The sequence below is a fragment of the Coregonus lavaretus genome, assembly GCF_964263955.1.
Source record: "Coregonus lavaretus genome assembly, chromosome: 31".
Classification (NCBI taxonomy): domain Eukaryota; kingdom Metazoa; phylum Chordata; class Actinopteri; order Salmoniformes; family Salmonidae; genus Coregonus; species Coregonus lavaretus.
In genome coordinates, this window is record NC_140018.1 from 19,688,389 (window position 1) to 19,704,716 (window position 16,328).

The window sequence follows — 16,328 nt, forward strand, 5'->3', positions numbered from 1 at the left end:
ACACACCAATAGAAAACAGACCGGGTTTGGGAAAGGTCAGTAGGGAATAATGCAATTGACGTGCAATCCCAATGACCCCATCATATATGAGAGTAGTTACACCATACAAAACAGAGGTAAACTGTATAGGAATAGCCTAATACCAGGGGATAGTATATGTTACATTTTAATGCTACACACTATATGAAACAAGACTTGCTTCACCAAAAAGGGACTACAATGTAGACATTTGGTTAACTTGGGTTATAGTGACATGACATTCCATATCTGTCCACAGCAATGGTTCAGACTAATTCCCTACAGCGTTTTTATTTAGTTTTTATGTGCAATGCTATCTGACACGTACTGCATTCCCTGGCATACGAGATCATAACATTCCTACACAACACGCATGGAGAACAGTTAAAATAAGCACCAGGGTGAGAGAAGGGGTTAAAACTGGGTGGATGGGTAAGAAAAAAAAATCCTGTTGGATGAATTACTGTTCAACTGTATAGTATGTCCCTGTGCGGGAATAATTGTGAAAATGTAATTTAAAAAATTGTAAAAACATTATATAATAAGCCCCAGGCCTCCCTGTCTGTCAGGAGAGATGGTGTTGAGAGAGGGAAGGAGAGGGGGAGCATGAGGGGAGGGGAGTTAAGACAGAGAAGCTGGGACGGGCGGACTGCCTGCCATTCGTCAAGGTGACAGCGATTTGTTTACATCCCGTGTAACTTTCAAGGGAGGGACGTCATGTTGGAGTAATGTTCTCCTTGAGATGAACATGGATATTCTGAAGCAGTAAAGGCATCATCCTTCTCAGATGAGGGATCATAAAGACAACTATTTAGGGATGTCAGTTGAGTAAGTGTATACTGTCCCCATTAGCTGAATGACCAAGTTCTTTACATTCCAATATAGAAGCTTTTTGGGATATGACAACTATAACTCTCATACTGTTTAACAATACAATGTATCATCATGGTGAGCCAAGCTGGAGAATTAATAATACATCTCTGTCTTGCTGAGAGAGGAGAAGGCAGCTCCCTGCAGGTCCTATTGAATAGAAGAATGGAACCAGATGAGAAATGATCAAAGGATGCCTCACCGCATGTCAACACACAAACACAGACTTTCCCTCACTTTCTCACAGGAGACCAACATACACACTGAGTGGAAAAAGGCCGGATTTGTCTCTGACTTTGCCTCTCTCCCACTTAAGGAAATGAAGGCTTCAAAGATGTGAAAAACCTTGCTGATCCATTTACTGGCGTCTCAGTTCCTGACATGCGTTGCCTGGGAAACGGTTGCTAAGGGAGGCCTGAATCCGAACAACTTACTACTACGGACTCAAAAAAAAAAAGGGCTCTATTTTACAAAGAAAAAAAGAATCACTTGAATGTGTTTGACAAATGACTTATTTAGACAGTAGGAAACCAGTCAGAACTGTGCGGGGGAGGAGGACTTTACAGTATGAATGCCTCAGGACGAGGGCAGAATATAAATAAAGACTAAATTAGAACCAAGGTTGGGGCAGGAGCAGATGTTAGGCAACATCCTTATTAAAAATATAGAAAATTCTGCATTGAAGAGTAAGCATCTTTGGAGTGGTCTTGAGAACAAATTGCAATCAGTCCAAGCTTTTGGGTGTAGCAACAGTGTGATGCTGTTATCCTTGATTCCGACAGCCAAGGAAAGCAAAGCTGCAGAATCAAAGGCTGGAAAGCCCACCGTCCAGTTAGTCAGAGCGGCTTTCCTCATTGGCTCGGAGGCCTGAACAGATTTGTCTGTGTGGACTGATGCCCAGGTAGTCCATATGGAGCTACTCTATAAAGGACTCAGTCCAACTCTACAGCTCACAGTCCCTACCACATGTCCCCCTAGCCAATTGATGAAGACCAGATCAGAACACTAGTCAAAGCCAAGGAGGGGAATTCGTTTTTGTCCAATAGGAGCCCTGTGTGTGTGTTGGACATACACTGAGTGTACAAAACATTAGGAATATAGACTGACCAGGTGAATCCAGGTGAAAGCTATGATCCCTTAGTGATGTCACTTGTTAAATCCACTTTAAATCAGTGTAGCTGAAGGGGAGGAGACAGGTTAAAGAAGGATTTTTAAGCCTTGAGACAACTGAGACGGATTGTGTGTGCCATTCATAGGGTGAATGGGCAAGACAAAATATTTACAGTGCGTTCGAAAAGTACTTTTTCCACATTTTGTTACGTTACAGCCCTATTCTAAATCAGATTTCGCTATGATGACAAAGCGAAAACAGATTTGTAGACATTTTTGCAAATGTATTAAATATAAAAAACAGAAATATTCAGACCCTTTGCTATGAGACTCGAAATTGAGCTCAGGTTGCATCCTGTTTCCATTGATCATCCTTGAGATGTTTCTACAACTTGATTGGAGTCCACCTGTAGTACATTTTATTGATTGGACGTGATTTGGAAAGGCACACACCTGTCTATGATATCTGCCTTTGTCTCAGCAGGTGCAGCGCTACAGCCAACCTGCTATAGCTTCACACCAGCTATTTATATACCCCATTATTCCACCTCATGTCTTTTTAATCTAACGGTAGGTTAATACTGGGAATCTCAGGGACATTTAAAGAGGCGTCTAACAGTCTTCCCATGGCTGTGGTGTCTGTCGTGTCTTCTGAAGGCCTGGGATTTAGGATTGGGAGAGAGATTTGGGGTAAGGAGAAAAATACAAAGATCCACATCTTTGCCTGTGTAATCCTCTGGAAACCACGACCAGCGACATTCTGACCGAGGAGAGTAATCGAAGTATTTATTTATTGTGTGGAAGAAAAAAAAATGACACTGCGAAATAGTCAGAGTAGACATAGCAATGCATGACAGAGCATGGAATGGATTTAAGAGATGGATATACAAACAACCAGGGCTCATTTCATGTGGTAATACAAGAATTTGGTGTGTCATTGTTGGACTTACTGTAAATGGGGTATCCACATTATGTTCAATGGCTTGCTCTTTCCCTCAAACACACATACACTGTGTACAAAACATTAAGAACACCTGCTCTTTCCATGACACAGACTGACCAGGTTGATCCAGGTGAAAGCTATGATCCCTTATTGATGTCACTTGTTAAATCCACTTCCATCAGTGTAGATGAAGGGGAGGAGACAGGTTAAATAATACATTTTAAGCCTCTAAACAATTTAGACATGGATTGTGTATGTTTGTCATTCAGAGGGTGAATGGGCAAGACAAAATATTTACGTGCCTTTGAATGGGGTATGGTAGTAGGTGCCAGGCGCACCGGTTTGAGTGTGTCAAGGACTGCAACGCTGCTGGGTTTTTCACGCTCAACAGTTTTCCCAAGAATGGTGCACCACCCAAAAGACACCCAGCCAACTTGACAACTGTGGGAAGAATTGGAGTCAACATGGGCCAGCATCCCTGTGGAACGCTTTCGACACCTTGTAGAGTCCATGCCCTGACAAATTGAGGCTGTTAAGATGGCAAAATTATTAGGAAGGTGTTCCTAATGTGTTGTACACTCAATGTATATGTGAGTTGTGACACACAGTCACACACACTGATCCCTGGGATACCTTGTGCTGCCCTGAGGCCATAGCTGAGTAGTGAGAGAGCCGTTTGGCTGGGGCCGCGCCACTAGTCTGTCCAGCTGGAGCTGGGAGTCAACAGCTGGGCCTTTCACTCGCTATCCCTCTCTCACCCCTTTCTGCCTTTTAATTTGACAATCTGTTCCCTTGACCCTCAGTATTTTATTCAGATATTCCAAGCAGAGAGGAAGCAGCCAGGTGTAGTGTTGCAGACAGTGCTAGTTTTAACTGTAGACTGAGTGACTCCACATCCATCACACAGTCAGTTCTCTCACCTCCAACAACACAGCATGGGGCTGAACAGAGAACAGAGATCAGCTCTGGAACACGGACAAACTGGACCTCTGCATTACTGAGGGTCACCAGCACTGACCACAGGACAGTTCTTAACCCGGTGTGTGAAAATAGACTGGTGGCTCGATGATGGATGGGTGTATTGGAAAGTTACTATGAACGGACTCAGTCATTTCACACCTATCACCATTCTGACGCTAAAGATTAGAGTGTGAGCGCACGGTTAAGCATGCCTGACCTTCAGGCTAAATTTATTGCTGGAATTATAGACCTCCAACAAAATTGTTAGTAAAAATAAAACACTGTCAGGGTCGGGCTGGAAGTACTAGGCTGTCCAATGATAGTAAACAGACCTCTCAATGGAAATGTAAGTGTGTGCTTGCATCCATGTGTGGAGTTGTTTCTGCCCCGTGTGTGTTTTTGAGAGAGTACGGATGAGTGTGTGAGCCTGCGAGTGTGTAGCCTATAATCAACCCCCTCCATCCCTCTCCACTCCATCTCTCCAGGGTTGTTCAGGCAGGATTGTATTGAGTTTGCATCACAGGGATGACATCAGGCATTAAGCACCCAGCCAGTTCCATTGACTGCAACAGCTAAATATGGATGAGGGCCGGAACAGAACAGAAGAGCTTGAGTGAAGGGGAGGCTCAGGGCCAGATCCATTACACACACCAAAATAACTCCTTTGAACACATCCAGGCCTTTCGTGTTTCTGGAAGATCAACAAAGATTGGGTCAGATATCCTTACAAGGAGCCCTCCTACTACTCACAGTAAAGGAATGCTTACTCTACCACTAGAGTAGAGAGCTATGGCACAGACAGACACATTGCTATGTCAGGTATGTCTTTGTATGAGGTGATGCACCAGCCAGGGAACATTTGGAACATTCAGAACATTTGGAACGGTCCAGGGACATTCTTTACAGGGAGAAAAAGGTGGAAATGTTTTCCCCCTGAGGCATATGTCTGAATGTAAACAGTGAGGGAAAAAAGTATTTGATCCCCTGCTGATTTTGTATGTTTGCCCACTGACAAAGACATGATCAGTCTATAATTTTAATGGTAGGTTTATTTGAACAGTGAGAGACAGAATAACAACAAAAAAATCCAGAAAAACGCATGTCAAAAATGTTATAAATGATTTGCATTTTAATGAGGGAAATAAGTATTTGACCCCTCTGCAAAACATTACTTAGTATTTGGTGGCAAAACCCTTGTTGGCAATCAGAGGTCAGACGTTTCTTGTAGTTGGCCACCAGGTTTGCAGACATCTCAGGAGGGATTTTGTTCCACTCCTCTTTGCAGATCTTCTCCAAGTCATTAAGGTTTCGAGGCTGACGTTTGGCAACTCGAACGTTCAGCTCCCTCCACAGATTTTCTATGGGATTAAGGTCTGGAGACTGGCTAGACCACTCCAGGACCTTAATGTGCTTCTTCTTGAGCCACTCCTTTGTTGCCTTGACCGTGTGTTTTGGGTCATTGTCATGCTGGAATACCCATCCACCACCCATTTTCAATGCCCTGGCTGAGGGAAGGAGGTTCTCACCCAAGATTTGACGGTACATGGCCCCGTCCATCGTCCCTTTGATGCGGTGAAGTTGTCCTGTCCCCTTAGCAGAAAAACACCCCCAAAGCATAATGTGTCCACCTCCATGTTTGACGGTGGGGATGGTGTTCTTGGGGTCATAGGCAGCATTCCTCCTCCTCCAAACACGGCGAGTTGAGTTGATGCCAAAGAGCTCCATTTTGGTCTCATCTGACCACAACACTTTCACCCAGTTCTCCTCTGAATCATTCAGATGTTCATTGGCAAACTTCAGACGGCCCTGTATTTGTGCTTTCTTGAGCAGGGGGACCTTGTGGGCGCTGCATGATTTCAGTCCTTCACGGCGTAGTGTGTTCCCAATTGTGTTCTTGGTGACTATGGTCCCAGCTGCCTTGAGATCATTGACAAGATCCTCCCGTGTAGTTCTGGGCTGATTCCTCACCGTTCTCATGATCATTGCAACTCCACGAGGTGAGATCTTGTATGGAGCCCCAGGCCGAGGGAGATTGACAGTTCTTTTGTGTTTCTTCCATTTGCGAATAATCGCACGAACTGTTGTCACCTTCTCACCAAGCTGCTTGGCGATGGTCTTGTAGCCCATTCCAGCCTTGTGTAGGTCTACAATCTTGTCCCTAACATCCTTGTAGAGCTCTTTGGTCTTGGCCATGGTGGAGAGTTTGGAATCTGATTGATTGCTTCTGAGGACAGGTGTCTTTTATACAGGTAACGAGCTGAGATTAGGAGCACACTCTTGCTCCTAATCTCAGCTCGTTACCTGTATAAAAAACACCTCGAAGCCAGAAATCTTTCTGATTGAGAGGGGGTCAAATACTTATTTCCCTCATTAAAATACAAATCAATTTATAACATTTTTGACATGTGATATTCTGGATTTTTTTGTTGTTATTCTGTCTCTCACTGTTCAAATAAATCTACCATTAAAATTATAGACTGATCATTTCGTTGTCAGTGGGCAAACATACAAAATCAGCAGGGGATCAAATACTTTTTTCCCCTCACTGTACTGTAAGTTTTTTAGACAAGGCAATCACTCAACAAGCCTATTAGCACCAGGCCACCCACCTCTCAAACCCCCCTCCCTGTGTGTGTGCCCCATGTTAGCATGGAGCAATAATCCAGTTTGTTAATGACAGGGTTAATATCAAATCCATGTCAGGAAACAAGTTCATGACTTTCAGATGGGAGAGAGCGGGCTGGGTCGACTTTACGAGGCTCCAACATAAACAAGTCACGTCATGAATTTGCTCTCCAGTACAAACTCACACACACAACCACGCGCGCCTGTGTAAATCAACACCAAGAACACGCCCATTAAACTGCTCTACTACAGGATATGAACCAGAGATGCGATATACCCTATGGAACACCTAATCTGAGTTTAACATGGACGGGTATGAATGATGAGAGGTTTTTCAAACATTCAATATACCACAATGACATATTCCCAAGGCAGTCGCTGCCAATAAACTGTTGCCAACTACATTTCCAAGTGGCCTTACAGCAGGCCTTGGTGTCTCAGTGAGCCTGCTGAAACAAGATGATTCATTTCATTAAAAGAGTATGTGTTGGCTGAGTCATAAATCATGGGACGATGGTGGCAGGTTTCATTAGGGGACAGGAAGGGACCACAAAGAGACAAAAAGGCCAGTTACACACCGAATGGACGGACACACGCACGCAAACAAAACAAACGCAAACACACACACACAGAATCTTCAGATTCTTTCTTACTCACTGAACAATCTTCACAGTTAATTGTCCGTAACGACCAGTGGGTACTAAAGCAACCAAATCTAGGCAGATTAACAAAAAATGTCATGAATGATTTATCTTCAGACTGTAAAGATGTTCAATTAAAAATCCCATGGGCAGGGTGTCTGGGATTGAAAGGTCCCTGACTTACACAGAACCAGTTACCATAATGAAGCTAAACGGAGAACCATCTCAACTTCAAATCATTGCGGCGCCTTTATGGTCTGAGATGCATACAATATATACTGCTGCCTGCTGCCATACCAGGAGTTAAGAGCTCTGTTCATCATTCATAACACAGTACAGTACCTTGACCACCGCCAGCCGTCTACTCTACAACCATCACACACACACCCTATACTACCTGTCAGTCAGCCAGGATATCTAAATCCGAAGCACATTACTCTGTAACCGGCTGGAGGACAAGGAGAGAGGGCCAGGGCCAATCCAAACACTCACTACTGAACTACCAATGTTCTCTGCTGCTGTGATGCAGAATATGGTAATGAGAGGAAAGGGAGTTGACTTCAGTCACCTTCAATCAAGGTGGTTGGAGGGTCATATTGTCATGATGCCACGTCTTTGTACAGGGGAACAGGACAGGACAGGAGGCAGTCCCTGTGTGGGCATGTGAAACAAGGCTACATCTAATTAAATACAATTTTACAGGTTTCTGTGAGCAGGTGATAAAATGGTCAACAGAGAGCAGCTGGCTCAGATTAATACTGCTGTTACAATGCTACGTTGCACTGCCCTGTGGTGCCCCACTGAAGAATAGGGGGCCTCTTCTCCACACAGAGAAATTCAGAGTTAGCAGCATACACTCATTATTATTACCTACTGGGGAACAGGAGTCTGGCCATTTAAGGAGAAGGAAAAACAATTACAGGTACAGTACCCCCTCTAAGACCTCGCTTGAGTCAGACCTGCAAAGCAGAAGTGATTGCATTAACCACGAGAAAACACACACGCTTAATCTTATGTAACAGTTGAATATGAATACGGAAGGATCTCATGCCAAGCTTTATTGAGTGTGCATGCGTGTAGCAGGAGGGAGGCTCTGAGAGGATTTAGAGCAGTATGTTTTTAGAAGTGGAGAGAAAGCCGAGGTCTCCTGAGTGATAGGGGCTCGCTGTAGAATAGCTTTTCATTAAGAAGGCCTCTGAGTATCAGTCCATTTCTTATTTTGAAGCCTTCAAACACACACAAAACATTTTAGATCCTCTTTCTCATACACACACACACTTCCCACAGAGTCTGTGTGGGTGTGTGAAATAGTTAAGCCAGCTCCCTAACCTCGTGCCGTAAGTGTACCATTGTACTCAGCAGGGGAGAAGCGTTCTGTGATTCCACCGGATACGCTGATGTGGTGCCTGTATGCTATAGCCTGCTAGTCACAGCCCCCCCCCCCTCCTCCCACCCAGCCCTGCTATACTCTACTCCAGGGGTGTCTGCCGCTGTGCCTGAACACAAACTGGCAACCATCAGCCTCTCCCGGTGCAAGGATGTTAGAGAACACCACCTGCAGGCAGCCAAACTCTCCACCGGAATAGTGTTGTTTTAGTGTTGTTGTGTTGTGTTTAGTGCTGTTGTAGGCCTTGATCTTACCTTCTCTGCATCTCCAGGTCCTCTGGCGAAGGTCCATTCTGAACCTGGGGGCTCTGTCTTGGCAACGTGGGGCCTGTAGAGAGAGAACACCAACACAGAGATGGTCACACATCTGCTCTGAGAAAATGGCCTCAGGACTCATCACTTTTGACTCAAATCTCAACTCCTAAACATTGACGTAAATGTAGTCTCATTTATTGAAGGAAAGCAACACCTCCCACATTCTTCTTGTTTCTCAGCATTTCTTTCAAAGTTTCAGACTTGCATTTCTTTCAAAATCAGGATCACATCACACCCAAATCGCACTTCAACTACCTCCTCCTAAACTCTCTTTCCTTCTCAGGCCAGACCGATCCTTTTAAGCATAATTCCCTGTCGGCCGGCTGGGTTGTGACCTAATGTCTGATCCACTCCTAGAGCTGTCCATCAGCCTGCTCTCATAGGTACTCCAACCAATCAGCAGTCATATCTACTGACGGCAATGGACCGCTGCCAAACGGTCATGGAGTGAAAAAACCCCATTGATTATCTGGGGGTTGTAGAGACAAGGCCATTGAAAGAAAACACAAACACACAATCAATCAGTGAGAGAGCTCCACATGTCAGGGACCAAATATATATTATTGTTGATAAAATGTACACATGCTAAAGTGGTTTAAGTGATTCACTGAAGCCTACGTTCGATAGGTGAAAAGCCTCTACGGTGATGGCCAGCGCAGTGTAGACGGAAGGTGGAGGGCTTGGATCTGGCCAAAAGAGAAGAATCTTCAGAGGCTGCCAGTATTCAGGCTGGCTAGTGTCTGTGTAGAGCAGTGATACATTGATCTGCTATTCAAGACAGACAACGAGGGGGAGAAAGAGAGCTGCAGATCTGAGGGAAGAATAAGGCTTTTATCTATAAAGGTTTGGCAGCAGTGACTCATATATAACCTTCTGTCCCTACACCAGAGACCTGCTAGTGACAGTCCACACCACACACACACACACACACACACACCACACACACACACACACACACACACCAGCTACAGCCCTCTACACTCCTCAGCAACAAGCCGATCTGCTGAACAAGCATATACCACCTATGAACTGCTATCTTCAAATGAACGCTTATTAGAAAAGTATACTATATACAGACACAGCCGGCCTGCACAGCTGCGTAGGGGAAACGGCTCAAGTCGCACAAAATGGAATATAATGTTGTGGATAAAGTTCGGAATGACAATTTCATGTGTACAACATCTAAAGACCTGCATCACTATAATGAGAGCTTTGCCGTGTCTAAAAGGACGTATTTGGGTAACATGCCATTTACATCAAAAATAGAGATTTGGTTGTAAGAAAATAAAACGTATTACATTTTTTTAAAAACATTTTTAGTCAATTAGCAGACGCTCTTATCCAGAGCGACTTACAGGAGCAATTAGGGTTAAGTGCCTTGCTCAAGGGCACATCGACAGATTTTCACCTAGTCGGCTCGGGGATTAGAACCAGCGACCTTTCGGTTACTGGCACAACGCTCTTAACCACTAAGCTACCTGCCGGCTCATATAGACCCAGCCTGGCCTCTCTGGCACAGGCCTCTGGATCAATGCAGCATTCAACAGGTGATGGGGGGGGGGGGGGGGGGGCCCTTGGGGCCCAGTTTACCATGTTTGGAGGTACAGGGTATAGACCTCATATATTCCATTATGTGATGGAGCCATGCCAACTGACCTTTCCTGTCTGGTTTCTTCACCTACACAACCTAAACAGCAGTACACAGTGGCAATGGTGTAGAGAGATAGAGCAATAGAGAGATACCACTCAATCCATAACAATCCTTTCCAGGTAGGACTGTTGGCTGGGTAATGATGGCTGCAGCACAATGACTCCCAGTGGTGCTTTGTGCGAGCAGAAAAATAGTCTGAAACTGATCCCAGGCCTGTTATAAAGAGCAGGGAAATGAAATGTGTGACAGACAGCCTCAGCGCTGTGGTCACTCTCACCAAACAGCGGAGTTGTAAACACAGCAGAAACTGTCTCCGTGGCCGATGATAAAAGTAGCATCTCATAGATGAGTGTAAACAAGACCAGTCACCCAGAGCATGACTCGTAGCAGGCCTGAGATGGGGTGTCTGTCTGGACAACAACAGTGTTGTGAAAGGGCCACTCCCCTTACAGAGAGTTAGAAATTGAGCTAAATTAATTTTGCGACATGGGACTAGGAGCAATGCATTCAGATAATCACGTTATGTAATGAGAAACAATAAGTAGCTACATGGGAAAATCTGTTTTCTTCCTGTACACCAGCACTGAACAGTAAAGAAACTCTAGCTCTCATCTATAATATCTAGATTTATGTTCTGTAACGAATCACCCAAACCTAATAATAAAGCAGTTTCCTTTTCCAACCACTAAATCAAGCAGTATTAGATTAGTAGCTAGCCATCTGGAGCAGAAAACATCAGGCAGGGTGAGGTTTGCTGCTCCATCCTCTGTCCACAGCATTACTGTATTACCGTCAGCCCTGCTTCTCTTATGTGTTAACACAGCCCATGCGTCCAGGATGGCCGCACCCTACATCAACACAGCCACGGTGTGTCTCTGTGTGTGTGTGTCTCTGTGTGTGTACACACTACAGTCAATAACTCACTCCACAAAATGGAACCAACAGGCTTCACCGTCTCTCTACCCCTCTATGTAACCCCCCCAAGACAATGGATGGATTTGTGCCTAAAACTCAGTGCTTCTGTAGCCGTATTCACAGTAAGGTAAGACAAAAGCACTCCGCGGTTGGCCGGCACCCAACAGCACTTTGTCTCTGTAAGGATAGACACTGAGGTTTCCATCCTCTCTATTAATTCCTCTCACATCATTAGATCCCATACTGGGACTGAAATACTTCTGCTGCATGGATATACAATCCATTCTAACAGTATTTTCTATGGCTAAAGACCAACAACAGTGCATCCACAGTTAAATAAACACTGCGACAATGTTCAATCAAGACTTCCCCATTACTGAAATACAGACCATATATGAAGCTCCGATTAATGCCAGAGAATATGTCACTGGACTTAGAAACCTACAGATGGTAAGATAGCTTTTTCAAAAGGCCTAGGAACGCGAAAACTGAGGTATACCTCACAAAATAAACTTGCACACACACACACACACACACACATCCTGTCTAACAGTATGAGAAGCCCCATTGAGCCAGGGAGCAGAGAGAGAGCATCATCACACCTACATGATGGCAGGGAGACTGCAGGCCTCTTCTGACAGCAGATATACTGCCACAGTCCATCGTCCGGGCAGTCTTTAGGTGCTCCGACCACAGCCCTGGACCTAGTCCTAACCATAGCCATAGACCCAGTACCAACTAAAACCCCAGCTCCAGTCCCAAACTCAGTCCCAGGCATCATGGCTCCGCTGGTGGCCACCCCATCTGCAGAGTCCTGGGAACTCCGATAGAGCACCATGTTTCTCTAACACACACAGCGTCCCGAGCTGCTACTAACAGTACGCCACGCCTGGAGCCAGGGCTACGCTGGTGCTCAGGTCAATAAGACACACACAGACAGGGAGGGAGGGAGGGAGGAGACAGAGAGAGGGAGGCATTTACAGGATGTGGTCCCACGCTCCGGTTTGTCCGCGCAGCACACTTCCTGGTCTTGATAAATTATTCATGGGTGAAGGGCAGAGCAATGCCCCCCCCCCCGTTGCCCTTCACATCATCACACCGTGTGTGTGTGTGTGTATCAATTCTAGAGACAAACCAAGTCAAAAACCCAGAAAACGAGGAAAGAAATCTAAACAGAGCGAGACAGAAAGAGGCACACAAAGTAAGAAGAGTGATGTAGAGTGATGAATACTAGAGAAAGAGCTACAAACAAGAAATCAGAGCATTCCTCTGATCACACTGCATTGGTGCGTTTCCCCACCGGACCATAAAGGTATTGTACAAACACAGCATGATGGGCTCTCTTCTAATGTGTTCTTTTCTAATTAACGACATGTGCTTGTTTCCTCCCTGTTACATCACACAGATCTACAGAGGAGATGAAAGGAGGAGAGGAAGAGATGAGGGTTTTCCTCTTTCTGTGAAACAGTCATGTTGTGTTCCAGCCCCTGTAGTGTCTCACTATTCTTCAGGTCCAGCCTGTCTTGTCCTACTTCACTGTTCCTGGGTCAGGAAGACATAAATCACTCCCTCGGTCTGTTACCTGGCCTGCTGACCTGGGGTCTGACCTGGGACCTGTGTGAAGGGGCTCTTTGGGGATGTGTCATCATGCTCTCAAGAGGGTTTATTATAAAGTTTTGACCCTTCATCTCAAATCAAATTTTATTTTCCACATGTGCCGAATACAACAGGTGTAGACATTACAGTGAAATGCTTACTTACAAGTCCTTAACCAACAATGCAGTGTTTAGTAAAAAATAGATAAATAAAAAATAGCAAATAATTAAAAAGCAGCAGTAATATAATATAACAGTAGGGAGGCTATATACAGGGGGTACTGGTACAGAGTCAATGTGCGGGGGCACCGGTTAGTCGAGGTAATTGAGGTCATATGTACATGTGGGTAGAGTTAAAGTGACTATTCATAAATAATAAACTCAGTAGCAGCAGCGTAAAAGAGGGGGATGGGGTTGGGTGGGGTGGGCAGTGCAAATAGTCTGGGTAGCCATGATTAGCTGTTCAGGAGTCTTATGGCTTGGGGGTAGAAGCTGTTAAGAAGCCTTTTGGACCTAGACTTGGCGCTCCGGTACCGCTTGCCGTGCAGTAGCAGAGAGAACAGTCTATGACTAGGGTGGCTGGAGTCTTTCTCTGACACCGCCTGGTATAGAGGTCTTGGATGGCTGGCAGCTTTGCCTCAGTGATGTACTGGGCCGTACGCACTACCCTCTGTAGTGCCTTGCGGTCGGAGGCCGAGCAGTAGCCATACCAGGCGGTGATGCAACCAGTCAGGATGCTCTCGATGGTGAAGCTGTAGTCAATGAATAGCATTCTCACGTAGGTGTTCCTCTTGTCCAGGTGGGAAAGGGCAGTGTGGTGTGCAATAGAGATTGCATCATCTGTGGATCTGTTGGGGTGGTATGCAAATTGGAGTGGGTCTAGGGTTTCTGGGATAATGGTGTTGATGTGAACAAGCCTTTCAAAGCACTTCATGGCTACAGACGTGAGTGCTACGGGTCGGTAGTAATTTAGGCAGGTTATCTTTGTGTTCTTGGGCACAGGGACTTTGGTGGTCTGCTTGAAACATGTTGGTATTACAGACTCAGTCAGGGACATGTTGAAAATGTCAGTGAAGACACTTGCCAGTTGGTCAGCGCATGCTTAGAGTACACGTCTTGGTAATCATTCTGGCCCTGCGGCCTTGTGAATGTTGACCTGCTTAAAAGTCTTACACACATCGGCTATGGAGAGTGTTATCACATAGACATCCGGAACAGCTGATGCTCGCATGTATGCTTCAGTGTTGCTTGTCTCGAAGCGAGCATAGAAGTGATTTAGCTCGTCTGGTAGGCTTGTGTCACTGGGCAGCTCGCGGCTGTGCTTCCCTTTGTAGTCTGTAATAGTTTTCAAGCCTTGCCACATCCGACGAGCGTCAGAGCTGGTGTAGTACGATTCAGTCTTAGTCCTGTATTGACTCTTTACCTGTTTGATGGTTCGTCTGAGGGCATAGCGGGATTTCTTATAAGCGTCTGGGTTAGAGTCCCGCTCCTTGAAAGCGGCAGCTCTACCCTTTAGCTCAGTGAGGATGTTGCCTGTAGTCCATTGCTTCTGGTTGGGGTACGTACGGTCACTGTGGGGACGACGTCATCGATGCACTTATTGAGTTTGGGCACCATACAGAGAGAGAGAGCGAGATCTTTCTCAACCATTAGCCAGGTCATCCAGTCACTTGGGCTGGGTCAAGAAGAGGAAGAGGTCTTGGGAGGAACTTATGGAACTACAGTGTTTACATCCTTAAATTATTTTAACTGACAGATTCAGCTTTGAAATCTTCACAGTAACAGTAATAAATGTCAAACTCAATATTCAAAGATTTCCTGTAGGTAATGTGGTAATGTCTTTTGGTTCACCGAAAGAGGGAGAAAGTTGGAGAGGAAATTATGACTGATGTACTTAAGGTGAGCCAAAATGACTTTTTGTGAGGCCATCTCGGTTAATGGTTATTGATCAATCATGTTGAGAGGTTGGAGGGCCAGGAGGCCGGCTCCCTACTGACCTGAGAGAACACAGGCCCAGTCTAATTACCCACAGTCCTCTATATTCTGCTGACAGGCCCAAGGCAGGAGGCACTCAGAGTGAAATTCCACATGACTTGGCAAAACAAACAATTATCAATCCACTCCACATGCATTTTCTGGTCAAATATACTGCTAGAACTGTGGGCTGTTAATATTGTTTACTGTTCAGTGTACTTTGGTTTCAGAGTGGCAAATACATGGTGAAGCATTCATCATTTTCTCTAGTGCCCAGTAGTAAGTAATTACAGTATAATATATTGAGAAGCTTCTGCTCATTTCCAATTAATCAAATCTCAGGGTCATCTAATTCCACCAATCAATAATCAAAGCAACCACAAGAGGACCAAAACAAGTCTTAATCTCCACCAAAACATCAGCGGATTCTCTTCGTCTCACCATACAGATGTAAGCCAATTATATGTGGCAACAACAGAGACATAATACATCCCCAAGTGTTCCATCACTTTCCCAATGACATTAACACCTTCTGGCTCCCTGTCTCATTACTCCAACACTGCTGCTGTAACACTGCGTGCAACCCGCAAATGAATCCCCCCTCCAACGCAGAGGAGTTAGGAGAGTCTCGCAGCTTAACACTCAAATACGCTGCGTCTAAATAATGGCTTCCCCATTTGTGAAATGGAGTGCTGCTACTGTTAACAGGCTGACAGATTTATGGTGTGTGGGTGCTGGGAGAAAAACTGCCAAGTAAATGGACGAAGAGTCATCAGGGTACAGATTATTGGTCCTTCTGACTCCCCAGGCTCTCTATGCCTGGATGTGATTGGCTATAAGAGTTTCACTGCAGTTTGGGGTGCCAATCAGGTTAAGCGGTTGTGACAGGTGTGGTGATGGATGATGCTAGGTGCTGCATGTCAGAACATCTTGCTTTACGGTTCAAAAAACAGTTTTATAGGAGTCTAGCTGTTTGCGATGGCAGGCGGCCTGTGATATAATATTTATTTATTTTTATTCAACCTATATTTAACTAGGCAAGTCAGTTAAGAACAAATTCTTATTTACAATGACGGACTACCCCGGCCAAACCCTCCCCTAACCCGGATGACGCTGGGCCAATTGTGCGCCGCCCTATGGGACTCCCGATCACGGCTGGTTGTGATACGGACGGTTAATGACTGCAGTGCAACCATTCCCGTCTCCCATAGGAAGACAGACATACAGTACAGACATGTAGACAAATGTAATGACAGGACAGGCCATATACACTACCCACAAACCCTTGCACCTTCAACCTCTTTTCCAAGGTGGGGTATTATTCT

At 45.2% G+C, this 16,328-nt stretch overlaps 1 protein-coding gene across 1 annotated transcript in view; it reads right to left on the reverse strand.

Annotated features, from left to right (window-relative positions):
• LOC311107062 (protein enabled homolog) overlaps positions 1-16,328 on the reverse strand; it is a 136,225-nt gene that overhangs the window by 28,238 nt on the left and 91,659 nt on the right. Inside the window, exon 4 of the mRNA XM_084149523.1 lies at positions 8,809-8,881. Within this exon, the coding sequence (XP_084005649.1) occupies positions 8,809-8,881 (73 nt within the window). The remainder of the gene's footprint in view (positions 1-8,808; positions 8,882-16,328) is intronic.